Source organism: Myotis daubentonii, chromosome 12, assembly GCF_963259705.1.
Source record: "Myotis daubentonii chromosome 12, mMyoDau2.1, whole genome shotgun sequence".
NCBI lineage: Eukaryota > Metazoa > Chordata > Mammalia > Chiroptera > Vespertilionidae > Myotis > Myotis daubentonii.
In genome coordinates this window covers 43,702,983-43,727,067 of record NC_081851.1, presented here as the reverse complement: position 1 = coordinate 43,727,067, position 24,085 = coordinate 43,702,983, and the positions used below count along the sequence as shown (strand labels likewise).

The window sequence follows — 24,085 nt, the reverse complement described above, 5'->3', positions numbered from 1 at the left end:
GTACAATCTCAGATAAGAAATTTGTGGTACATAATTGATTTAACCTTAAATATGTTTTTTCAGTTAATTCATATAATCTATGTCACAATGTAAAATGTGTTTTTACATATTATTGTCAGGCTTATTTACTTTTGAAACATAAAACTCTGTATTATTAGTTATTTCCTAACAATTAGGGGAGAGGGATTTTATCCTTACCCAGGCATGAGTTAAACTGAAAATAACATAGGACCACATCAATATTGTTACTGTCAAGGAAGCAGTCTTCCATTGAAGAAAATGATGCTAATTTAAGAGTAGGCTAGTTGCTTCTAGTATTCCCTGAAAGCCTCAATTATAAGTTAAGTTAAACTCAAAACAAACTTTTAATGTCTGTATTTTTAGAAGCTACTTAGGTTATAAACACAAGAATTAAGTCTTTCATCAGAAAATAAAATATCATAGTAACTGCACCTATTAATATTGCACACATGTGTGATTTCAATGATCAAAAAGGCCTTCACTAGGGTACAATTGGCCTTTTTCCAAATTGCAAGCTTTTCCCCAGCTTTTTCTTTTTACTCTTTCTTCTTTTGTTGCTACCCAGGGATTTGTTCCTATCACAGCCTATATCACATGACTAGTGTCAAGACATCACATGGTCTAAAGTGAATACAAAACCAGCTACCCTAAAGGAGAGATTAAAAATACTGTAAAACAATAAAGACTTTTGTTCATACTCTAAAAGAATCTATCCTGTCTGCTCCCTACCATAAAGTTTTAACAGCATTTAATGAAGACATATATCCTCACTGTTCTCCCTAATGATGAACAACAGATACCTATTTCACGGGGATACTCTGAAGTATAATCTTTTGCACACAGAACAGTTCTTTATACTCTATTTTCATTCTATATTTTTCTTCAAATTTATATCAATGTAGAAATAGTTAATTAAATGGTACATTCATAATTTATTTAAGTATTTAAAAGATTGAGGTAGATCTTCAAGCAATATGACAACAGTACATCACTGGGTAATATACAGGGGTGGGCACAAGTAGGTTAATAATAATAATTACTACAATAATTAATAACAATACAAGAATAAACCTGTTTCATGTATTCATAACTGTAAGCCTACTTTTGCCCACCCTGGTGTGATATGATCTCACTTATATTAAAGAAAAATCTGTATGAATCTATAGATGAGGTATATTCGTGTGTGATAGACAGCTATCTCTGTGGTCTGGAAGGAGACATGCTAAACCTTAATAGTACTTACTTCTGGGGAAGGGAGTTGGGGTGGGATTGGTGAAAGAGGACCTGACTTTTTACTCAGTTATACCTCTGTACTGTTTAAATGTTTTAAATGTATTTGAAAGTTAAAAGAAAATATCCTGCTCACAAAGAAAATAAAATTTAGGGAACTAACTGGAATATTGAATCTTAGCTGGGATATTTAACTTTTTTAAATATATGTTTATTGATTTCAGAGAGGAAGGGAGTGGGGGAGAGAGAGAGAAACATCAGTGATGAGAGAATCATTGATTGACTGCCTCCTGCACGCCCCCTACTGGGGATCGAGCCCACAGACCGGAATCGAACCTGGGACCCTTCGGTCTGCAGACCAATCCTCTGTCCACTTAGCCAAACCAGCTAGGGCAAATTTTTAAGTATGATTGTGGACTACTTCTACATGAATAATATCAAATACGTACTGTATTTTATAATCCTTGATACAGTGGCCTTTGGGGGGCAGTAGTGTAGATTATGGAATGTATATTAGGAAAAGTGAATTTGAAATGTGCAATTAGTAAGTTTATAATCTAAAATGTTAGACCATCTCTCCATTCAAATGTTTTCTGATTTACTGACATTATTATGTTCATTATAATGTGTTTTTTCACAGACAACTATAGGCATTTTTTGTAACTTGGTCATTTAAAATAATTTGCAAGTGTTTACCCTATTAGGGATGATAACTTCCAGAATGGTATATGCATGTATGTCTTAGTTTACTTTGGGGGAGAAAAAGAAGAAAAAAAACAAGTTGTTACAAGTGGAAGCTTTCACAAAATCTCTGGACTTCTCTGATCTTCCTGCTAGTCTTGTAATTCTCATAATGATTTTTTAATATTTTTTCTTTATCATGACCATATGTCTGTCAGCACCATGAGTTCCTCATTGAACTATAATAACAAATCAGCCTCTGGGGAGGATTTAAAAGTTGGAACACTTTTCTTTTAACACTAACACTGTGTTAGTGTTAGTATGATCTGTAGATATGTTCAGGAGGGCTGTATATTTTGACATGCTGAATAATAACAGCTCTAGAAGATTGAATTTTAGAAGATTATGAAATTTTAACTATCAATTTCTTTTTTCAGGCCTTGGACTTTAATCTTATGTTGTTATAAACTGTTTAATTTGAACTATCGGGTAACTAAAATGTTTTTATGTTAGGAAAAAACAACACTTGTGCTAAACAGTTATCAGCCTGCAAATGTCATATAACAAGAAATAACTCTTCCTGAATTATAGGAAGAAACACCGAAGAAGAAGAAGCTATGATGCAGGAATGGTTTATGTTAGTTAATAAGAAAAATGCCTTAATAAGGAGAATGAACCAGCTCTCTCTCCTGTAAGTACTCATAACTGCTTGTTTTTCCTGCAACATCAGTGGATCTTAGGCTTTTGGTTACTGGTTTCTTAGGGTTTCATATTTATTAGACTTAACTTTTTCTTTCCTTAGAGGTTAAAGTCTATTTTATATAAAAATAAAAAATAGCGTATAACCAGTTTTTATCTGAACAGTAAGAATTTAAAAAATAGAGTGCTAGATACTGAAAATATGTTTGCTATACAGAAAGCCAATGAATATAAACAATATTTGTGTTTAAGAAATAAAGCATTGTGTATAAAAAGACTTGGTGTACCTATAAATAAATTGAAATGTATTTAACATCAGATTCTAAGTTAAAAATTAAACTAACTCTTAATAAGGACAAAAGTACCTTTGTCTTCTACAGATGATGTTACCCTAAATTTTGGGATAAAAGATTAATGAGTTACAGAGAAGTGACCTTTTTATAATACAAGAATTACAGTAAAATATAGACTAAACCAAATGTAAGCATTCTTAGTCTTTAGCATTTAATTTACTATAGGACCTAATGTTTGTTCCTTTTTGCTAACTAGCAGTGTTCTTATATTATGCCACCTAATGTGGGAAGAAACAGGCTTACATGTTTTATTTTAGTGAAAACAGCTATTTCTGTCATTTCTGTTATGCCCGAACTTGATAAAAGAATTATAAAGAAGCACAAAAATTAACCAATCCTAGATTTATAACCGTGTCCATATTAAATTTGCACTTGTAGTGCTGCCATGTTTCTGTGTTCTTTTCATACGGAGTTCTAGACAAAAGCATGTTTGTTGTGAACTATGAAAACTCTTTGACAAAATAGACAAAATAGCCTTATATCTGGCACTTAGTACAAGAAGCATTGAAGGATGAGACTATTTATTTTCAGATTAAAATATACCTCTGTGCAATTCAAAATTGAGGAAGAAAAATAACAGCATTAGTAAATATTCAACCTGAGGAAGGTTTTAGGTTTGTGTATCATTTGTTTGGAGTAGCTTAAAGTTAAAAAGTCAGTTATGAGTCCTAAAATCAATGTAACCTAAAGGTTCTTTTAAGTGTTTAATGATTTAGTAATTAGCATATTGATGAACTTTTGCAACTTGCCTAGGGAAAAAGAACATGACTTAGAACGAAGGTATGAGCTGCTGAATCGGGAATTGCGGGCAATGCTAGCCATTGAAGGTAAGAAATTCTATGGTGGAGTGGAGGTATGTGAGGTGTCAATTGTCAAGAGAGATTTAAAGAGTATAATACACTTCTTGTCTCCCTAGGTGTGATCTGACTAGGGACCTACAGAATTTGCAAATAAATGCCTTAGCATCAAAAAGCATTAGTCATATAAAACCTAAAGACCTTACTAGTAATTCAGATAGTTGTTATGCTAGCTATTAAACACACGATTTTCTTAAATTTTGTCAGTAAGCTTAAATGTCAATAAAATGGAAAATATAAGGAGCTAAATGATTTAATTACATTTTATGTGCAATTTAAAGTTGTTTACACTGGAGAGGTTTGGGTAAGATTTACCATTTTGATTTTTCACATCTGAAATCTAAATTTTACCTTAATATTTAATTGATGTCAACACTGAAATATGTCACTGTCAGTCTACTATAGCTCCTATTAAGCGATTATTCAGGCAAAGATTGGCATAAGAGATAAATGAAACACTTTCATACTTTTCATAAAGCTTTTAAATGAATTATGTAGTAATCCTAAGCATAGTTCATAATATCAGTAAACATTGGCTATCTTAACTATGGCATTTACTATATATGATTTTTTAAAAATAATTAGGTGTTTTAGAATGCTGTTCTCTTTATCCTTATTATTTGAAAATGTCTCATAGTTAAAGATGTCTGTCTGCTTAAAAGCTAATCCTTTGGGCTCTGTAAAATGGACCTTTTGTCTAATCAATGCAAATTGATTTTCCTATTCTATATTGACCTCTTAACCCATTGACTGTCCATGGTAATTTCCTTCTTTACCTGATAAGGTACCTGATCCATAATAAGTCAATTCTAATTAGTTTAAAAACTAGAAGTTTAAGGTTGTAAGGAGGAAAGCAAGTGAAAACATTTTTAAAATATTTTAATTAACACTGTTATTGGATAAAATACATGCTATTTATCTAAATAGCATATTTTAAAATTATAGAAGTTTTATTTTTACTTTTATGTACATTATCTCATTTGATAAATATGACTAACAATACTTATACATCCTCATTAGAAATCAGACTGATTTTAAAAGGTTTCAGATAGCTAATTTCCTTCAAGTGGCTATCCAAATGTATCAAATTATACACTGATAATGAAAATCGTGTGTTTAATAGCAAGCATAATGATTATCTATCTGAATAAAATTTGTCAAAATATTTAAGAAGTTCTTTGAAACTTATCATTGAAATAAAAAACAGAAGTATATTAAATGATATTTTTCCTCTGGATATAATTTTTGTAGACATTGTATAATTTTTAAGAAATTGGAAAGCTAAATAGTGAAAGGTAGTTACTGCAGATATGTTTACATGGTATGTATGTATATATATATATATATATATATATATATGTGCAATTTTAAATGTATGTATATGTAGTATTTGTAATATATAACTCATTATTCAGTTTATTCTTTATAGATTCATTATACATTACACTCAATACAGAGTACTAAGAATTTGCCTACTCTTTCATGTATAATAATTAAATCATCCCTAAAACACAACTTGATACAATACAGTGGACTTTTAAGGCAGATATTGCTTCTATCCCAAAACCAGTATTATTACCATATACCATCTTAAAAGGAGGGCCATGACACATATAAAAGATCCCATTTCATCAGCAGTCCTGTCCCTACATACGAGACATACAATCTTAAATAATCTTACATTTTTTTTCTGCCTGCTCTTGTACACATGGAAGACGGGTAGAAAGCCATATATTTTTAAGAGGGGGAAAAAGTAATTTTTTTTCCAAACGATTTTGATTTCTTTAAAAATTATATAATTGTCCCATATGTGGTTGTGCCTCAAATCTCTCAACAAGTTTCTGTTGCTGGTTAAAGGGAAAAAAAGAGACTTGAAGAAAGAAGCAGCCTGTTGATTACAAATAGAGACCCTTTCTTAGAGAGGCCTGTTGCACTAGCCTGGGCAGTACTAGGGTTGAGCTGTCCTGGAGAGGTACTGACAGTCCTGATAATCAGTTCTGTGAAGACTGTGTCCTCTGAGCCAACCCTTAGAATGGACATACATGTGATTAGGTCAGTAGCCTTTTGGAGTGTTAAAACACCACAGAAAAACACACTAACAGGCCGCATTAGTTGGTTTTGTTTTGCTTTGCTTTGTTCTTGCCCATCTCTTTTAAAAATTTACTTAGTAGCCATATGATGGTTTTTGTAATAAATTGACTAAAATATTTTCAAATAAATCTGCTGCTGAAACCATTCACCCGGAGAAGAGCACGGAATATTAATAGCCATAGCACACGGAACAAAATATTAACAGCTTGGTTTGAGAGCAAAATAATAACAACATTCAACATATCCATTCTTCTGAAAATCCGTAATCACTCTGGTCTGTGTTTTACCTTTTTTTTTCCTTAAGTTTTTTTTCATAGCAGGAGTTTCACTCTACTGAGCTAAGTTATAGGATCCCCTAAGCTAGCAAATATCATTCAGATACTTTTCCTATAGTTTTTTTTGTTCCAGATTACTTAATGCCCCCTCAGGAAAGGTAAATTCATTTCTGCACACATTGGGGTGGGCTTTTAGAAAGTGGTGTGTTCATTTTCTGCACAAGGAATGGATCTTCTCTAGGATTTTGTACATCTTGATTTATTCTTGGCTTAGAGTTTGAAGTGGGTGCTCTTCTAAAGGGATTTATGCATAGGTTCACTATTTTTGTAGTTATGGTTTATATGATAAGCTTTTTATATTTAAAATCAATATGTAATCCTGTGGAGGAGCTTATCCCCTAAAACCCCATTTGTAAATCTATTTTAGCTTTGTTGCACAGCACAGCCACAGTCTTCCATAGATTGATTAGGTACAGAGGTAGAATCCTATCAAATGGCCTGCTCTGATGATGATGCAAACTCTTTCAGGATTGCTAGTTGACTGGAACTAAAGATAAGACTCAACTGCAATCCCCCAATGTGCTCTTTACAAAACTAGTGTTAATTTTCATCAAAGTGCTAGGCTTATTTATAGTGGCAAGGTGGAAGGTTTACTACAGCAACTGTAGGTCCTTTCTATTAAAGTGTTTATAGGTATTTCTTTTGCCTTTTTTCCAAGGTAATTATCAATTTCAGCAAATAAACTGAATCAGAGAATAAATAATTGACCCTATATATAAAAAAGAGTTTTTTTTTCAAATTAACAAAACAGCTCAGTGCACATGAACATAAACAGAATCTCTTTATTTCAACAATTTGGCTCAAATGCAGCATCAAAACTTAATCCTATTTGTTGCTAAAGTATGGCTTTTGTAGCAAAAGTACACTGGAATCTTTAAATTAATCAGAACCCACATTGTTGTCTGTCTAAGCCAAAGTCACCTAGCTAGCTAGCTGTGAGTGGAGCTATAGGTGAATAATCCTTTCTTAAAATGTATAACAGGTAACACAAACTTACATACAGGTTTTTAAAACATAACATTATGTCTGGGTGAAGCCATTTTAAAAGGATTTTTTTTAAATTTTTAAATTTAGACTTGCCCGTACAGATGTGAATTTTGATCAGTTTTAAATGTATTAATTTTTTTAAATCATCAAAATATTTTACTTAATTTCCCACGCTAGCATTCAAATACATATGTGTGTATATAAATTTACTCCTATGAAAAAAGCAAGTACAAAGTAAAAATAGTTTGCTACTGTAAAAAGTACTCACTATACATAGATAGCTATTTGCTCTACAATTTAAATTCTAATATCAGTTAAATTTGACTGTGAAATGATGAAAATTACCTAAATATTCATAATTTTAAAATGTTTTTGTTATAGTTACGGGGAATTCAGCTTGGAAAAGTTAAGATTTTAAAAATTTTTCAATATATCAGGTGTTAAAAAGTTTTCTCTCATGCGTATTGTTAAAGCCTTGTTTTTTAAAAATTAAAGAAATCTTGATATTTCTAATTATTAATTAAAGCCTTAAAGGTGACCGGTCAAATGCAGAGAAGGGATAATTCAATGTCTGTTTTTTTTAAAAAAAAAATTTATTTTAAAAAATGTACGTTTCAATTTAGTTATACTTTTTAAGTGTATGGCAGAGAAAATTTCCCAGTTATATAAAAATGTTTTGGAAGTAAGGATTATAAATTAAAGCTTATAATCAACATGATTTCTTCAGGTTGGAATGGAAAAATTAATATTCATCAAAACTAGTAATCGTAATAATTATAAAATTTAGTTACAAATCTTTTACTAATTTACTGGGTTTTTCTCTGAGTTAATATTTCTAGAACTACAGTTACCTGAAATTAGATTAGATGAACTTTAAGATCTTGCACCCTGGAGAGCGCTATTAAAATATCTGCTATGTAGAATGAGACTGATTAAGAACAAGATCCAGATTAGAAAATTGTCCAGTATACCTGAAACTCAGCATTTTAATTCAAAGAATAAAATTATGATAAAATATGGCTTTTCTTCAGTCTTGCTGTTTCATTATTTTTAAATTCTTACATTTAGAAAAAAACCTTTTCATAGTAATAATTTATTCCTCTTCATGTTATAGAATATTTTATTTCTTTTTTAATGAGAATGCGTTGTGACCATTTATTTGTGTGATGTTTTGTATCGGATGTGGATTATTAGTATATGGTATGTTTTATATATTTGTATGTATGTATTTGAGCTTATAATGAAAGGAATAATGATAAAATTGAATAAACCATTCTAGCTTCTTGCTGCTATTCTAACCTTTATTGCATGATGATGTATCTAATTTTTAATTTGTAAATACAGGATAGAATTCCCTCTAGCACCATTTGCTTTCATAAAGCTGCTGAGCAGTTTGCTGTCTTGAATAAATTTTGCTTTGGAGGGGGTCGGGGGGATTTGAACCAGCACATTCTTGTGTGGTTTGTGAAGATTCACATGGTAACCAGCGGTGTGCATTGTTAGGTTTATCTGAATAAGCACCAGCCATGTGAGTTTTAACATGATTGCCCAGGGCAATGGAGAGAGAAGAGAGAAACCCAAAAGGATTGCACTTCTCTCTGTTTTTTGGAAAGTGCATTTGCTGGGGGAGGGGCTGCTTGAGTCAGTGGCCACGGTTGTTTTTTTTGTTTTGTTTTGTTTTGAAGCTGGTGTCCTGTTTCCCTCTAGGTCCTCATTTGTTCTGCTATCTGCCTCATCATCTACTTCTTCTTTTCATTGTTTACCTTCCTAATGAGGGAGGCGGGGTAGACTGGGGATTGATTGACAGCTACAAGCCCTTACAGTCTGGCCAGAGAGCTGTTGGCTTTGGTTACAAAAGTGCTTTAAATGTTCGATTAGGTTCTGTTTTTATCAAACCAAACTGCTGCTCATCTTAAGAAAATAATCAGACCAGCAAAGATTTGGAAATATATTATTGGGACTTAAAACCTTCAAAAAACTGCCCCTACCCATGTAAAGAACACTGCTCATCGGATTTTCCAACCTTTAACATGGGGTTTCAAAAAGAAGTATGTAATTTTTCCTTTGCAAAAGTGCTTTGATTCGAAACCACCCAGCCAACCTCTCCAAAAGAAAACTGGCTGTGATGCGATCGAGAGCTGCAGTGTAATATTGCAGAGCAAATTTATTTTTTACTTCAAAGAAAAATGCTAATTAGCCGATTCACTACTTTTAAAGTTATTGTGAAGCATATGGCGCCCAGTGTGAAATACATCCAACTGCTAAAATAGAGCGAAGAGGAAATTAGTGAAGAATAGGCTGTATGGGGTGAGGATGGGGGCGGGGAGGAGGATAGGTTCTCAGGCAGATTCTCTAGCCTTTTCAGAATGATTTTATCGCCCATCTCTGCTTCCCGCCCCCTCATTTACCCACATCCCCCACCACCTAGCCTCGAGCGGGCCTCTTCGGGGCCTCCAGCTCCCCCTCCCCCACTTTGGCTAAATCGGGTGTGCACCTCCGGCTGGCCACTGGCTCACACCTGGTCTCTTTTTCAGGTTCCAGCCCGGCTATAGCCATCTTCATCTGCGGGAAATTTTAGAAAGCAGGGCTTTAGGGGTGAAGTCGTTATCTCGATCGCCAAACTCCCTACAAAACACTAACTAGTAGTTCTATAATATGGTTTGTGGAGAAATACAAGGAAACTGGAAAAGGCGGGAAGGGGAGGGAGCGTGTGCAGAGGTCCTGCGGGTGGATAACGAGCCCCCTTGTCTGCAGACTGGCAGAAGACTGAGGCCCAGAAGCGACGCGAGCAACTCCTGCTGGATGAGCTGGTGGCCCTGGTGAACAAGCGTGACGCGCTCGTCAGGGACCTGGATGCACAAGAAAAGCAGTGAGTGTGCGGTGGGATTGGGTGGAGGCTCTGCGCCTGCTGAGGGTCCGAGAAGTTTTCTGAAACTTCAGTCCAGAGGTCTCGGGTGGGCCGGACAGCCTCCCACTGGCCCCGCGATGTCTGCACCCGCTGGGCCTTGGGAAGAGGGGCGTGCTGCTCTGCCCTCCACGAAGACAAATAATTTCGCTTCCTGTTTGACTTCCAGGGCCGAAGAAGAAGATGAGCATTTGGAGCGAACTCTGGAGCAAAACAAAGGCAAGATGGCCAAGAAAGAAGAGAAATGTGTTCTTCAGTAGCAACTGGACCAGACTATATCCCAAAATTTTAGTCTTGGGTCCACAGACCAGAAAGTCATACTCGTTGTTGATTTAAAACTTAACATTTCATTTGGCTGGATTGTACTTCTTTGCTACCACCACCACCACCCCTTTTCCTCCCTTCTTTCCAGATTAAATATACAGAGCTCCAACATAGCTTTGTGTAAGGATTTTTGTGTGAGTTAATCATTTCCTGGAAATCATGTGAAATAGATTTGCACAGATACCTTGTGAATGATTGGTATTGGGAGTGTTCGAGGAACTGTTCAAAGCAGAAAGAAAAGAACACCCCTCATTTTTTGATGAGAGAAATTTTAAAACATTTTTTGTTAATAGCATAATGATGGTGGGAGGGGGGTCAGAGGGGAATTAAGAAAAATGTCATGAATGATTTTTTTCCAGTCCTGCCGTATGTAACCCTCACTCTGTTACCTAAATTTTATAGTTAGATCATATTCAATTTACTTATTAAACTGTTCTATTTACCAGTGGGATTTTCTGCAGTTGTTTTGCATTTCACTGTAAGGATAATAGAGTTCCTTTCCTCTCCTCTCCTCAGAGGATGGCCCTTTAACATAGCCCTGAGACTAGTCCTGTGATTTAAAGGTGAGCTTTGAGGATGGGACTAATTGACATGCATCAGTTTACAAAGAGCTCTTATCTTCTGAGAATGCGCCATCTTTTTCTCTGGATAATTATTTATTACATCTAGCTTGGTTCCTACATTTTGTTAGCTCTCAACATTGGCTCAAGAATGCTGTTAATATTTATACTGTATTGATAAAAAGTCTGTCTTGCCACTATGAGTAAGTCTCCCAATTAATATTTTCTCCTCTAGCATAGCATTGTCATTTTTTGTGTGAAAATGGTTATCTGTTTATTTATTACAATATTGAAGTCATATATAAATTTTCAATAAAAGCAGAAACTTTCTTACCTTAAACACTCTGCTACTTCCTTGCAATGAGAATAACACTGGTTTGAAGAGAAGCTTGTGTATCAGTAAGACTTCATGTGGAAAAAAAAAAAATGGTCCTTCTGCACACAGGGCAAGGATACACCATCCCAGAGGGGCCCTGCTGACAGAGGAACTGGATTTGAAAGGCAATTAGTCATATTTTCTTAAGCAGTGTAAAGTATCATCTTATGTAAAGGGTCATCTCTGTTAAAGATTTGCGGAAATTTTTTATTCCACAGCACTGAAAAAAAGCTAATATCGATGAATTTTCCACGTTATTATTTTAAATTGTTATAATTTTGCACTCCTGTGAACTATGACTTCTGATAACTGGCAAGTCTGTAGGTGCTGAAGTGAAAGGAAGAGAGTTATTGTTGGAGGGGAGTGCGTGCATGCAGGTAGGTGTGTGTGTGTGTGAGAGAGAGAGAGAGAGAGAGAGAGAGAGAGAGAGAGAGAGAGAGAGAGAGAGAGAGAGAGAGAGAGATATGAGGGAAAAAACTTTTAACAAGAAGTTCTAGGCAACAGAAATTGGCGATTTTATGGTAGTTTCCCATTACTCCTCTAGAGAGGTGTTCAAAACAAAGAAGGCTAATTCAACAAGTCTGGAGACAGAGAACAGTCCACTAGCATTTATACTTTTGCCTCGATCACACATACATATATGCACACATACATATACACACAAGTATGTATACATGCACACATACACATAAATTCCGTTCAAAAGCATGCAGCCACCTTCAGTTGCCAGTCTTTTAAAATGACAAAAACTTGCTACGGTAGTTTCTTCATGACAAGGATTTTAACAAGTTATTGAAAAGTTATCGGAACTCAATGAAATCTGGTAATTGTGCTCTCTATTCGAGCAGGAGAACAGAGCGAGCAGCCGCGCTCTCGGGGAGGCTCTCAGAGGCTCTCAGAAGCCCGCTCTAAGCCCCGGGAAGCCGGCAGACGCAAATCGCCGGCCCGGAGCAGCCTGAGGTTGGGGCGATCAGCGTCACCCACCCCATTGACGCTGGATTCGGGGAACCTTCCCTTCCAAAAGCCTCCCAGAGAGCCGGCTCCCCCAGCCGCTTCCGACCTACCAAGCCCCAGATTCGCTGCGCCAGTCCCTGCCCCTACTGCCCCAGGCCCGCGCCTCGCGGGTTTTCCTTTGCGCTGCTTCGTGGCGCCCGCACGCCCCGCAGTGGCGGCGGAGCGCGGACCCCCGGGACTAGCCGGGCCTGGCCCGCGGCGAGGGCGCCTCGTTCAGATACGTGCGCCCAGGTGCCGCTCCCCAAGCGCAGGCGCGAACCCAGATGCCAGGAGGCCGGGAACCGAGAGCCCGCGCTGCGGGAAAAGGAGCTGTGGGCCCGGGTCCCCGCGGAGGAGGAGCGTGGGCAGCGGGCTGGCCTGGGCACAGCCCACGGGCCGGCCAGACTTCCGCCCCTGGCCAGCATCCCACGGCCCCTCCCCCTGTCCCGAGTGTCCTCCAGAGACTGGCCCGGCCTCGAGGTCACCTGGATGCTGGATCCGGGTTCCGGAGCCCAGCTCCACGCCTCCTCCCCGGCCGCGGGGTCTGGGCTGGGTCTACTTGCCCAGCCCCTGCGATGCCCCCTCTCCTCCCGTCCCTGGAAGGGTCGCGGCTCCTAGCCCAGCGTCTCCCACCTGGACATTTGCCTAGTGACGGCCGCCTCAGTCCTCCACGCCGAGTGCAAGAAACTTTCCATCTCTCTGTCTCCCTCCCTTCCTCTTCCCTCTCCCCCTCTCCCCTCTCCTCTCCCTTTTTCTTCTCTTAATCCCGGGGTTTTATGGGTTGCAATTTGGGATTAGATAAATACCCTCATTAGGGGTGTGTGTGTGGAGGAGGAGGGATCCTGCTACTCGATTCCTCCCAACTTCTCCAGACCACGGCAGCATCTGGAAGCGGGAGCGGCGGCTCCCGAGCGCTGGGCCCTGGGGACCGCCGAGCACATTCCAGCGCCCACAGCGCCCCACCTCGCCGCCCCGACCTCGGCCCGCGCCGAACCTGTAGGCGAAACAGGGTCCGAGGAAGCGGGACCGGAAGGGGTGGCGGGCCGGAGACAGGGCACGCACCCCGGCCCTAGGGGCTAACCCAGGCGCGCGGCGCGCAGGCCCGGGCTGGGGCAGCTCTGGACGCGGACGTTGCCAGGGCGCCCGCAAACGCTTCCCGCCCCTCCTCCCCCCCCAAACAAGTGCGCTCCAGCCCGCGCCTTTTCCCTGGAATGAAGGAGGGGGTGTATTTCGTTTCTTTCTTTAAACCTCGGCCCCAGCTCCGGGCGGGGTGGGGTGGGGAGGGCCTGGGGGGGAGGAGTTCCAGCCGCCGGCCCCGAGGGCTGCTCCCCGCCGGGGCCTTCGCGAGCCTAAGGTGTATCTCCGGCGGGTCAGCGCTGCGCTCCGCACAGTCTCTTCCTTGTTAAACTTTTCTTTCTCATGTTTTTTTCCTTTTCTCCCGCTTCTTTTATTGTTTTCTCTCTGTGTCTCTTACTCTCCCTTTTGTGAATGGGCCGCGGTGTCTTTGTTCTGGAGAGAAACGCCCGTGTCGCTGACTTTTGTGAACCAGAGAAGGATCTTGTAAAACCTCTTTTTCTCTTCATGCTCCCCATTCACACCCCTCCTCCTTGGCCCCTTTGATTAGATGTTCCCTCATCGTCCAAAAAAAAAAATGTAATTTCGTTGGTCTGGCGGCCACTTTCTTTGAACATTAGCTCGCTTTCAGCTCCAACTTCAATTAGAAGGAGTTGATTTTGAGAGATTAACAAAAGAACCGACCAAAGCCTTATTAAAGGTCCTAAGAAGATCTCGCGGGTCCTTTGAGAAGCAGTTAAGGAAACAGTGTGCCCTCCATCATATTCTGTTACCGTATTTTATTCGGACTCCAAAGGAGAGTGTCGCTGGGGGAGGGGGAAGCACTTTGATGAGCTGCGGCCGCAGCCCCTTTTCACTCAGCGGCTCCCCCTGCGCCTCTCCTCGCCCAGCGCCCGGCCCCGCGGCCCCGGCAGCGCCGGCGCTTCCCACCGCGATGCGCCCGGCCGCTCCCGGACTCGCCCGCACACCGACTCCCGTGCAAACTTTTCTCTCTGCCCGCAGGGGTGGAGGGAAGCGGCGATTAGGGAAAAGGGGTAGGAATTCCTCGAAAGGCAGTAAAGTTCTGCCTAATATTCAGGAGGAGGTGCCATTTAAAAGAATTGCCTTGCTCAGGATTGCGCCGAAAACACTTTTTTTTTTTTTTTGCACTTTACAGAGTCCACCCAGGTAGATGTGTTTGAGAAGTTTGTTCGGCTGGGAAACGGGCTTCGCCAGTACGAATAACACGGGGAAGTCGCCCCAGGGAGGCTCCTTCTGTGGCACGTGGGAAAGAAAATGAGGCAGGGGTCTGTGGCCAAGTTTCCCACCAGACTGTCCCTGGCAGAAGGAGGCAGAAGGAAAGAGAAAGTTTCCTATCACAATCTTTCGACTCAGAAGTAGTGTGTGCAAGGGGGAGGAGACGCCGGGCTCCGACGTTGCAGAAGAAGCGTTTAAGATCTGCAAACGCCCTTCGTGGGGGGGGGGGCGGGGGGTAGGGAACCCCAGGAGACACCGAGGACCAGGTACGTGGCGCGGCCGCCCCCGGGGTGCTGTTCCCGAGCGCGGGAGTACCGAGGCGCCGAGGCGGGATCTGCGCACCCCGGGCTGTGCCGGCGCTCCGCAGAGCAGCCTGTGCCGGCACGAGCCGCCCGCGGCGTCCGTCTGCAGGTGGCGGCTCAGAAGGAGACGCTGGGGCCCGCGGCGCCACGCGAGGGGCCGGGGGCCGGGGCCGGGGGCCCGCTCTCCTCCAGCACGCGGCGCCGGAGTCCTCGCGCCCACAACCCGGCCGCCCAGCCGGGTGGCGCGCGGGGGAGCGAGAGAACCGGTTCTCCAGCACCTCGCCTCCTCTCTGCCACTCCCTCCAGGGCGCTGAAAGGGCGAGAGGAGGGCGGGGGGCCCAGGGCGGCCTAGGGACCGGCGCCCCTCTCCGCGACCTGGGCTCAGGCACTGCGCACGCCTTCCTTGCCTAGCTCTGTGCCTCGTTTGCCAGCCAAGCCCTGGAGTTAGCGCGCGACCGGGGCGGGGCGGGCGGGCGGCGAGGGCGGGGTGCAGGGGGCGGGGGAGGGCGGGGGCGCGCGGAGGTAACCCCGGGCTCGGGCCGCCATTGCCCGGCTCCCTGTCACTCAGCCCGCGCGGGGCCCGGGATTGGCAGTCTCGCCCCGTTACGCACTCACCTCGCGTTCACATACCCGGGGAGGGCAGTAGAAAGGTGATCAATCTTCATCAGGCTACATTTCCAATCACCTAAACAACCGAGCAAGACAAGCCACTCCGACAAGGTAAATCGCTTGATTTATTTAGTTTGCAAAGTGCCTCTGCAGGACTTCCCCAGCCCCCCGCCCCCCTCGCCCCACCGCCTCCACGTTGCACCGGGACTGCAGGGGCAACTGCGAGCCACCCTCACCTCTGCCCCTCTACCCCCGCCCCCGCCCTTTCCCCCCCGAGGCCCCTCGGCGTGGTCCCGGGCGAGGTAGCGTCTGTCTCGGGAGCGTGTAGGGCTTTGCAAACAGTGTCTGTGCAATAAAGTGAAACCTGGAGGGACAGGCACAAAGCCAGTGGAAAGAAAGAGGAAGGAGGAGGGAAGTTGGGGAAAGAAAGAAACCCGGGGGTCCCGGACAGCCTCCAGGCCGGCGGGTAACGAATTCCTCTGCTGCTCTGTCTTGCAGGTTGCCTGCCTGGCGGGTCGGTGAGGGCGCGAAGTAGATGGTGAGCAGTCCCGGCAGCTGAGGGCAGGTAAGGAGGAAGCCGCGGGGCCGCCCTGGGCTCTGAAAACACGCGGGGTGCTCTCGCCTCCCCCTCTTCAGACGGGCCCCCGCTTCCCAGGTCCCGGCAGGTGGGCGAGGCTGGGGGGCGGCCTGGCTCCCGTCAGGGTGCGCCGCCGACCCCAGAGCTCCGCCGCGGCCCCGCGCCCCCGCCTCCTCCGAAGAAACCGAGCTGAAGTGCTAAGTTGGAAGAAAGTCTTTGAAACTCACGCCGCAGCCTAGCAGAGTCCTCGTGGCCCAGGAGTCCCGGCTGTTTCCTTTTCATCCCCTTCCTTGCAAATTGGGTTCCCCAGCGCAGGCCGCGGGTCCCCAAGGACAGGAGCGGGAGGCTTGTTTGGCTCCAACTTCTTACCCTGTAACTCCCTAGCGCGGCTCCCAGGCCTGGGTGGAGTTACCAAAAAGCTCGGAGAAGCGACAGGTCCTCTAGGGCCCTGATCCACGCCACTTCCTGACCCCCGAGAGCGGTGCCTCCGGTTCGGGGCAACTGGGGAAGCCAAGCTTCGACCCTCCAGCCCGGGTCAGCGCTAGCGACGCCGCCGAGGCCTAGTTCTCCGGCGCGGATAGGGTGCTGGGGCCGCGGGCTCAGCCGGTAGGGTAGGCAGGGAGCGCCCGGGACCTGCTGCCCTCAAACCTCCCAAATCTGCCAGACCCTTTGGGGCACAGTCCCCGCCCCGACCCCACTGTCCACACCAGGACCCGGTAGAAAGAAGGACCGCTTGAGTTGGTGAAGAAAGGCCTGCGGCTCCGACGAGGCACCCCTAACCTGGGGTCGAGTCTTAGACCCGCCGAGGCTACAGTGGCCCCTTCTGCGTCTTCTGGCCGGCTGTGGGGGACCTGGGTCAGTAACCGCGGTGGGGGTGCAGTGGGATTTCGGGGGAGCAATTTTTCAGCGGCGAAGCACAGAGAGGCCAGCTGGAGGGGTGGCTGTGGGCTCTGGGGCCCGCACCGGCCGCTGAGTCCTTTGAAGAAGCGCATTCTCCTCCGTGCGCCTCGCGTCTGGGAGGGCCCAGGTGCTGCTAGCGCCTCACCTTGGTTCTCTGTAATCTCTGTCTTTTAGTCTCGCTTCCTAAAACATTTCACACAGAATGAAACAACCCCTCATCCTTTGGGCGCCTGCAGCGGGGGCCAGTGCGCATTTGCTGTGCCGTGTAGGGCCGGCTCTCCCCCGGCTAGAATTTTGCCTACACTTGGGACTTCGCACACGCCGTGGTTCAGACTCTGACCTCCCAGCGTAGTCCAGCTTTTAACTTCTCCTCACTCCTAGCGATGCCCTACGAGTCTTTGGCCCATTCCAAGCACGAAAAGAGGTGACGCCGATCCAGAAAAGTTTGCTTTTTGAGGAAGTCTTGGTGTTTGGACTAAGGCCTTGTAGAGCCGAATTGACCGCCCTGCGCAGTCCACAGCCTGTGTCCCCTCCCCACCCCGTGGCTCCTTGCCTCTGACAAGACCAGGAAGCCGAGATGGCTGCGAATGACTGTTTCCTTGTGTCTCCTGTCTCCACAGGCCGAGCCCCAAGACCCAACAGAGCTTGAAAGACTGCGCGGTGGTAGCCCCGCATTGCGCCTGGCCCCCTGGATCCGTCGGGGCGCCTTCACCCGGCTGTTAGCATGATGTCTTACCTCAAACAACCCCCATATGGCATGAACGGGCTGGGCCTGGCCGGGCCCGCCATGGACCTCCTGCACCCCTCAGTGGGCTATCCGGGTGAGCACCAGCCCCCACCCATCCACCCCCAGTTCCTGTTAATCTTGGGGACCTCCAGCCTCTTGGGTTTGAGCACACACTTTGTTGCTGAGCCGGCCCAGGGAGCCGGTTGCCTGGTCTGTCTGTAATGCAGGGGCACGCTGCAGGCTCACAGGGCAGAGTTGCAGGTCGGTGAGGTGGGCCAGGGCAGTGGAAACAGGGCAACGTGCACACCCCGGGCGGGCCCTACCCACCACCTGTCTCCTGTCGTGGCCCCACCACCAGCATCCCGATTCGTTTCCCCTGGGTGGCTTTTTTTGGTGTGTGCATGTGTGAATCTCTTCCTTCCTCCCCCCCCCCCCACGTTGAATGAGGAATCTAGACACTCGCCCTGCCCTGACAGGAGGAGCAGAGCTGTCCCTCCAGGAAGCAATTGGCTGCGCTGAGGAAGGGGATTCTCTCTCCCTAAATTGTCCTCCAGACCAGTCGTCCGCACCAACTGTTGTACCGCTGATGTGGATGGCTTGAGCCGGATTCTGGCTTTCTTTTCTAGCTCCCACTCTTTCGCTCCCATTTATTCCCTCGAAAAGTGTTTTCCAGGTGGTGTCTCTGTGCACCCCTTCCCCAACCTCCAGCCAGGGAGTGTGTGTGTGTGTGTGTGTGTGTGTGTGTGTGTGTGTGTGTGTGTGTGTGTGTAAGAAGGGAGACTGCATAATTTCTCTTCCTTTCTTAACCTCTGAGAGTTAGGGAAGGGGGCAGACCCGGAGCCTTGGAGAGAGTGGCTCGCGGTCACACACATGCACTTCCTACCACCTGTGGCCTCTCGGCTCGGCCTCTTTTGCTGGGAGCTCGGCTTTCTTTTACGATGTCTTCGCTCAGGGCCTGCCAGGGGCCTGTCCGCGTCCTCTGGCGCGGGTCCTTGCGGCCCCGCTGACCCGAGGCGCCCCCGCGTGTCCCCTCAGCCACTCCACGGAAGCAGCGGCGGGAGCGCACTACTTTCACGCGCTCGCAGCTGGACGTGCTCGAGGCGCTCTTCGCCAAGACTCGCTACCCTGACATTTTCATGCGCGAGGAGGTGGCGCTCAAGATCAACCTGCCGGAGTCTAGAGTCCAGGTGCGCACGCGGGCGCTCCAGGTCAGGATAGGGGTGCTGGGCCTGGTGGTGGAGGGCCTGGGGTCTGGTTTTGGGGCGGGCTTACAGACTGGGCGGCCCCTCCCAGACCCCCACCCCCTACCCCCACTCTGGTCCTGAGCCTGGAAGAGGGGACAGAGTTAAAGGAGCTAGCTTAGAGCCCTGGATTCGGCCCTTGGCCCCAGGGCGCTTTGGGTATCAAAGGTCCTTTTTAGGATTGCGGGGGAACAAAGAGGCTCCGAAGGTGAAGTGCCCTGAGGGTCCCACACTTGCCCCAATTCCTTCAGGGTCCTGAATTCTGCCTCGCCCTGGCCTTGCAACCCGGGAATCCTGACAGTAGAAGAGTGGCGCTTGGCCGGAGTCTGGTGCCCTATCTGGGAGTTGGCTCCGCGGGTAGTGCCAGTTTAATCAGACGCTTCCTTTGCCACAAGAAGATGCCGAATGCAAAACCGGGCTCTGGGCTTTGCGATGAAAGAGCCCCGAAAAAAATATTGTTTGGATTATAACTCAGAACTCTCCTCGGGAGCCTTTTATCGCGCCTTCTTTTCTCGGAGTCTCGAGAGAAAGTACCAGGAATGCAATGCCAAGTTCCAGGGCCTTCCAAGATGAGTGAGAGCTTCCTGACTGACTGTACTATTAGGTTCCCCACTCGGAGCCAAGAAGCCCAAAGAAACTCTGCCGAGGCTTCTTTCCCTAGTCTCCCAGTACTGCCTCTGTTCAGCTTCCTCATTTTGCTCCTACTCTCACCCCAATTCTCGCCCTGCCCACCCCGGGCCTCCCGCCGGCCCACTGGCTCAGACCTCACACTTGGTGACTGTCCCACACTTCCCGGCCTGCTCCGTGCCCCTCCGCTGTTTCCTGCGCTCTAGCCCTAGAAGACAGACAGGGCCTCCAAACGTGCACGGGCTGCTGGGGACAGACCACAGCAGCAGTTTAGAGATGGCTGGACTTGTGACTGGACCCACGCAGATGCTCCACCCTAGGGCAGAGTTGCTCCGGGGGTGCGGGGGAGGGGGATGTGTCCACATCCCTACTTGGCCAGAGGAGGGTCTTTGAGCAGTAGGATGGGGGCGGGCGGAGGAGCTGGGAAGGCTGGGGCTGGGGCAGGGGCTGGCCGGGCTAGAGACGGGGAGGGGCAGAGGCCTCGGTAGGAGTTCGAGGCGTGATCCTAGGCGGGGTGGTGGGCCCCAGGGGCAGGGAGCAGCAAGCTCTACTCGCCTACTGACACACTCTCCCCGACCGGCCCGCTGCAGGTCTGGTTCAAGAACCGTCGTGCCAAATGCCGCCAGCAGCAGCAGAGCGGGAGCGGGACAAAGAACCGCCCGGCCAAGAAGAAGTCGTCCCCGGTGCGGGAGAGCTCGGGCTCCGAAAGCAGCGGCCAGTTCACGCCGCCCGCCGTGTCCAGCTCCGCCTCGTCCTCGAGCTCGGCTTCCAGCGCTTCCGCCAACCCGACGGCCGCGGCGGCCGCAGGCCTGGGCGGGAACCCGGCGGTGGCAGCGCCGTCGTCCTTGAGTACGCCTGCCGCCTCGTCCATCTGGAGTCCGGCCTCCATCTCTCCGGGCTCCGCACCTGCGTCGGTGTCGGTGCCCGAGCCCTTGGCCGCACCTAGCAACGCGTCGTGTATGCAGCGCTCGGTAGCGGCCGGCGCGGCCTCGGCTGCAGCCTCCTATCCCATGTCCTACGGCCAGGGCGGCAGCTATGGCCAGGGCTACCCCGCGCCCTCCTCCTCCTACTTCGGCGGTGTGGACTGCAGCTCCTATCTGGCGCCCATGCACTCGCACCACCACCCGCACCAGCTCAGCCCCATGGCACCATCCTCCATGGCAGGCCACCATCACCACCACCCCCACGCACACCACCCCTTGAGCCAGTCCTCCGGCCACCACCACCACCACCATCACCACCACCACCAGGGCTATGGCAGCTCAGGGCTCGCCTTCAACTCTGCCGACTGCTTGGATTACAAGGAGCCTGGCGCCACCGCAGCTTCCTCTGCTTGGAAACTCAACTTCAACTCGCCCGACTGTCTGGACTATAAAGACCAAGCCTCCTGGCGGTTCCAGGTATTGTGAGCCCAGGAGCGGGAGAGGAGGAAGAGAAACGAAATACCTACGCTCCCTGCGGTCCCCGTCCTGTTGCTGCTGCTGCACCACCCGCCTTTGCCTCGGCTTCTCCAGATCTGATTTTCATGCCCCTAAACGATGCCCATGGCCTGCACTGCCACCCTCACCTTCGCGCCACTTGCTAGGGTAGGAGGTGCAAATCCACCCACCCCTTTGACGAAGGGACCGGTGCTTTGGCTTGGCCCACAAGTTCTATACGGGAGCGAGCGCTGTGTGCTCTCCCCTTTAACCCGACCGAACTCCTAATTCACCCTCTCCCAGTCTTTCTGGACAATTAGTATGCACTTGCAGCCTTCGGAGGCTCTCGGCTCTGACCGGCTGTTTGAGCCCTACACTTTTATTTATTCTTCCTGGACACTGGAGTCACTAACTGGCATGTGTTTGCCCATTTGAGTGCACCCACACTCTACTCCAAACACCCACCGCGTATTCTTCCCGTGCAGGCTGCCGTCCCTTCATCTGCCCTGGGCCCCCGCTCCCCGCCTGCAGGCCCGAGCTCTCGGCTCTTCCTCCTCCCAGGACGCAGGATGCGCTGGGGCCGGCCGGGAGGAGGCGCCCCCCGCTTCTCACGCTCAGCCCCGCCCCGCCCCGCGTAGACCAGGCTCACGCTTCCGCCTCAGCGGGAATGCTGTACATAGTCGGTCCGTTCCAAGGACCACTCACACTTTCTAGTGGCTGTTGGTTGAACTGAAGCATATCTCGTTTTAGCGCCCAGGAAATAGAACTTTAAGATATATACAACATATATATATATATATACATATACACATCTATATATAAAACAAAAGCAAAAATATTTCCCTCTGTCCTCCTGCTTCTCTTCCTCAAACGATGGCGCTTTTACTTTTTCAGTTGTTCAAAGCTGCCCTGCCCTCACACCTTTTCCCTGTTTGTATTTATTAAAGAGAACCGTTTGGGCACTGGGGATCGGAGGGCCCGGAGTGTGGAGGAAGCGGAAAAGTCAGGTTAGAGGGGAGGGGGCTGGGCTGGGGCGCAGGGCTGTGTCCTTCAGGGCTAAGCACAGGGTCGCAGTTCTGGTTGAGAGACCAAAAAAGGAAAAAAAAAAAAAAAGGAAAGAAAAACATATTATGGAAAAACAAACAAACCCAGGTCCCAAACCCCAGTTCCCATTCCCGCCAGCTTCTCTCTCTCAGCCTCCCCTGTTTTGTCTAGTGAGTTCTTAGTGCACCTCGCGCTTCCAAATATGCGGCCCGCCCGCGCCTGTGTATCAATTTTGGCTTTGGCCGTTTCGTCCAGTAGGTGGGAAAGTAATTTGTAAATTTAATTTGTCCGATGTAAAGATCACAAATTACTTGTTGAAATGTGAGGCAGCCCCCCCCCCACCCCGTTTATCTACATAACTTCCCGAAAATAAATGCAAATTCATGAACGAACGGCTTGTCAGTGTGGCTCTTCTGATTCTAGCACTGGATCCAGGTCTTGGGGCCCTGAAGCGGGGGTGGAGGGGGGACGCCACTCCGTGTTAATAACCCGCGTGTTAATGATCTGTGTGCAGCTGGAGGCCGGCCGAAGGGTAGGGCGGGAAGACGTGGCGGGAGGAGTCCCCAGGAACATTCTTTAGGGGGTGTCCTCCCCTCCCGGTCAGCCAGGCCTCTTCCCCTATTCGGCCCTAGGCCAGGCGGTTTGACCCCGCATCCCCTCCTGCCATCCAGGACAGAGACAGGTGTCAGGACTCAATTCCCCGAAGCGATTCCTTTCTCTTTAGAGGCAGGAGCCTGGCAATGATTTCTTCACCCTAATTGCTTGCACCAGAAAGGAGAGGGGGAGGGGAAGTGGGTCGGGAGGCGGGAAAGGATAGCTCTGTAATGCTCTCAGAGCTGAGCCAAAAAGAAAAAGAAAACAAAACGACCAAAAAAAACCGCACCAAAAAACCCAAATGATCCGTGTCCTGCACGTTGGCAGCAGACAACCTTCCTTTCTGCCGAGCTGCGCCGGGGGAGGGGGTGGGGGTGCGGGGGGGGGCTTCAGAAGGCTGGGGGACCCGAGTCTTTCCGCCCGAGTGCTAAGCCTCAGCCCCTCTCCAGAAGTAGCCAAGCTACCTGGTTCGCGCTGTGAAGGTTAAAACGCAAACACAACGTCTAAAACCGTGGACGCGGACGCGTCCCACTTGGGCTTGCAGCGGGAGGTCGGAAAGGAGCCCCCCCCCCCAGGGAGGTGGGATGGGGGAGGGATGGAGTGGGGCGATGCCCGCAGGAAACCCAGAGCCCAGGTCTCCGACTCTGGCCTGGAACCTCCTGGGTGTCAGGCCGAGAAGCTGCTCAACTGGTCCACGCGCAGGAAGGAAATAAGGAAACAACGAAAAGTTCCCTGCGAAGTGACCAACACGCCCTGTGCTTTCTGTGCCGTGTGAGGCCAAAAGCACACTTCGCGAGGCTCTCCCCTGGGTCCCGCTCCGCCCGGGCTGCGGGCGCCGGCGGCAGCAAGCCTTCCCGGGCGCGTGCTCCCTGCGCACCGCGTAGGCCAGGCCCGGCCGGGGCCGCGTGCGCTCCCGCGCGGACAGCCCGGCCAGCCCGGCTCCGCGGAGGCCCGCTGGAGGGCGCCGCCAGCCCCGCCGAACCCGCCCCGCGGCGCCGCCCCCGGAGGGAGACCCCTGGCGCGGGTCCCGGTCGCGCCCGCGCGGGCTCCTCCTTAAAAGCCCGGCCGGACGGCCCTGCGTGGCGCGTCGGCCCCTCGGTGCGCGGCCAGCACGTGCCGGCGGCCCCGCCGAGGCGCGTCCAGGTCTCGCCAGAGGGGCCCGGGTGCCCGGCTGCAGGACTCCGGGGGGCTCCTCACCGACCCCGCCCGGCCCACCCGGGGCCCTGGCGCTCGCAGCCGCTGGGCCAGTGCCATTCGAGACCCAGGTGCCGGGCCGCCCCACGGGCAGTTCCCGAGGCCGGTACCCGGCGGCCCACGGGCCCCC

The 24,085-nt window shown here is 48.3% G+C and overlaps 2 protein-coding genes across 16 annotated transcripts in view; both read left to right on the top strand.

Annotated features, from left to right (window-relative positions):
• EHBP1 (EH domain binding protein 1) overlaps positions 1-11,383 on the top strand; it is a 326,529-nt gene extending 315,146 nt beyond the window's left edge. For all 14 annotated transcript variants that reach the window (XM_059659691.1, XM_059659690.1, XM_059659693.1 and 11 more), the window contains 4 exons: positions 2,524-2,623; positions 3,738-3,811; positions 10,009-10,123; positions 10,329-11,383. In XM_059659691.1, coding sequence (XP_059515674.1) covers positions 2,524-2,623; positions 3,738-3,811; positions 10,009-10,123; positions 10,329-10,419 — 380 coding nt within the window. In that variant the 3' untranslated portion in view covers positions 10,420-11,383. The remainder of the gene's footprint in view (positions 1-2,523; positions 2,624-3,737; positions 3,812-10,008; positions 10,124-10,328) is intronic.
• A 4,176-nt stretch (positions 11,384-15,559) lies between these two features.
• Positions 15,560-22,555, top strand: OTX1 (orthodenticle homeobox 1). 2 transcript variants are annotated; one of them, XM_059659670.1, is made up of 5 exons: positions 15,560-15,744; positions 16,132-16,198; positions 17,731-17,931; positions 18,873-19,024; positions 20,296-22,555. In XM_059659670.1, exons 3-5 carry the CDS (start codon positions 17,835-17,837, stop codon positions 21,112-21,114), a joined length of 1,068 nt encoding a protein of 355 aa, XP_059515653.1. In that variant the 5' UTR covers positions 15,560-15,744; positions 16,132-16,198; positions 17,731-17,834; the 3' UTR covers positions 21,115-22,555. The 2 variants fall into 2 exon arrangements, with proteins under 2 accessions (XP_059515653.1, XP_059515654.1); XM_059659671.1 differs by lacking the exons at positions 15,560-15,744; positions 16,132-16,198 and adding an exon at positions 16,225-17,065.
• The last annotated feature ends 1,530 nt before the right edge of the window (positions 22,556-24,085 follow it).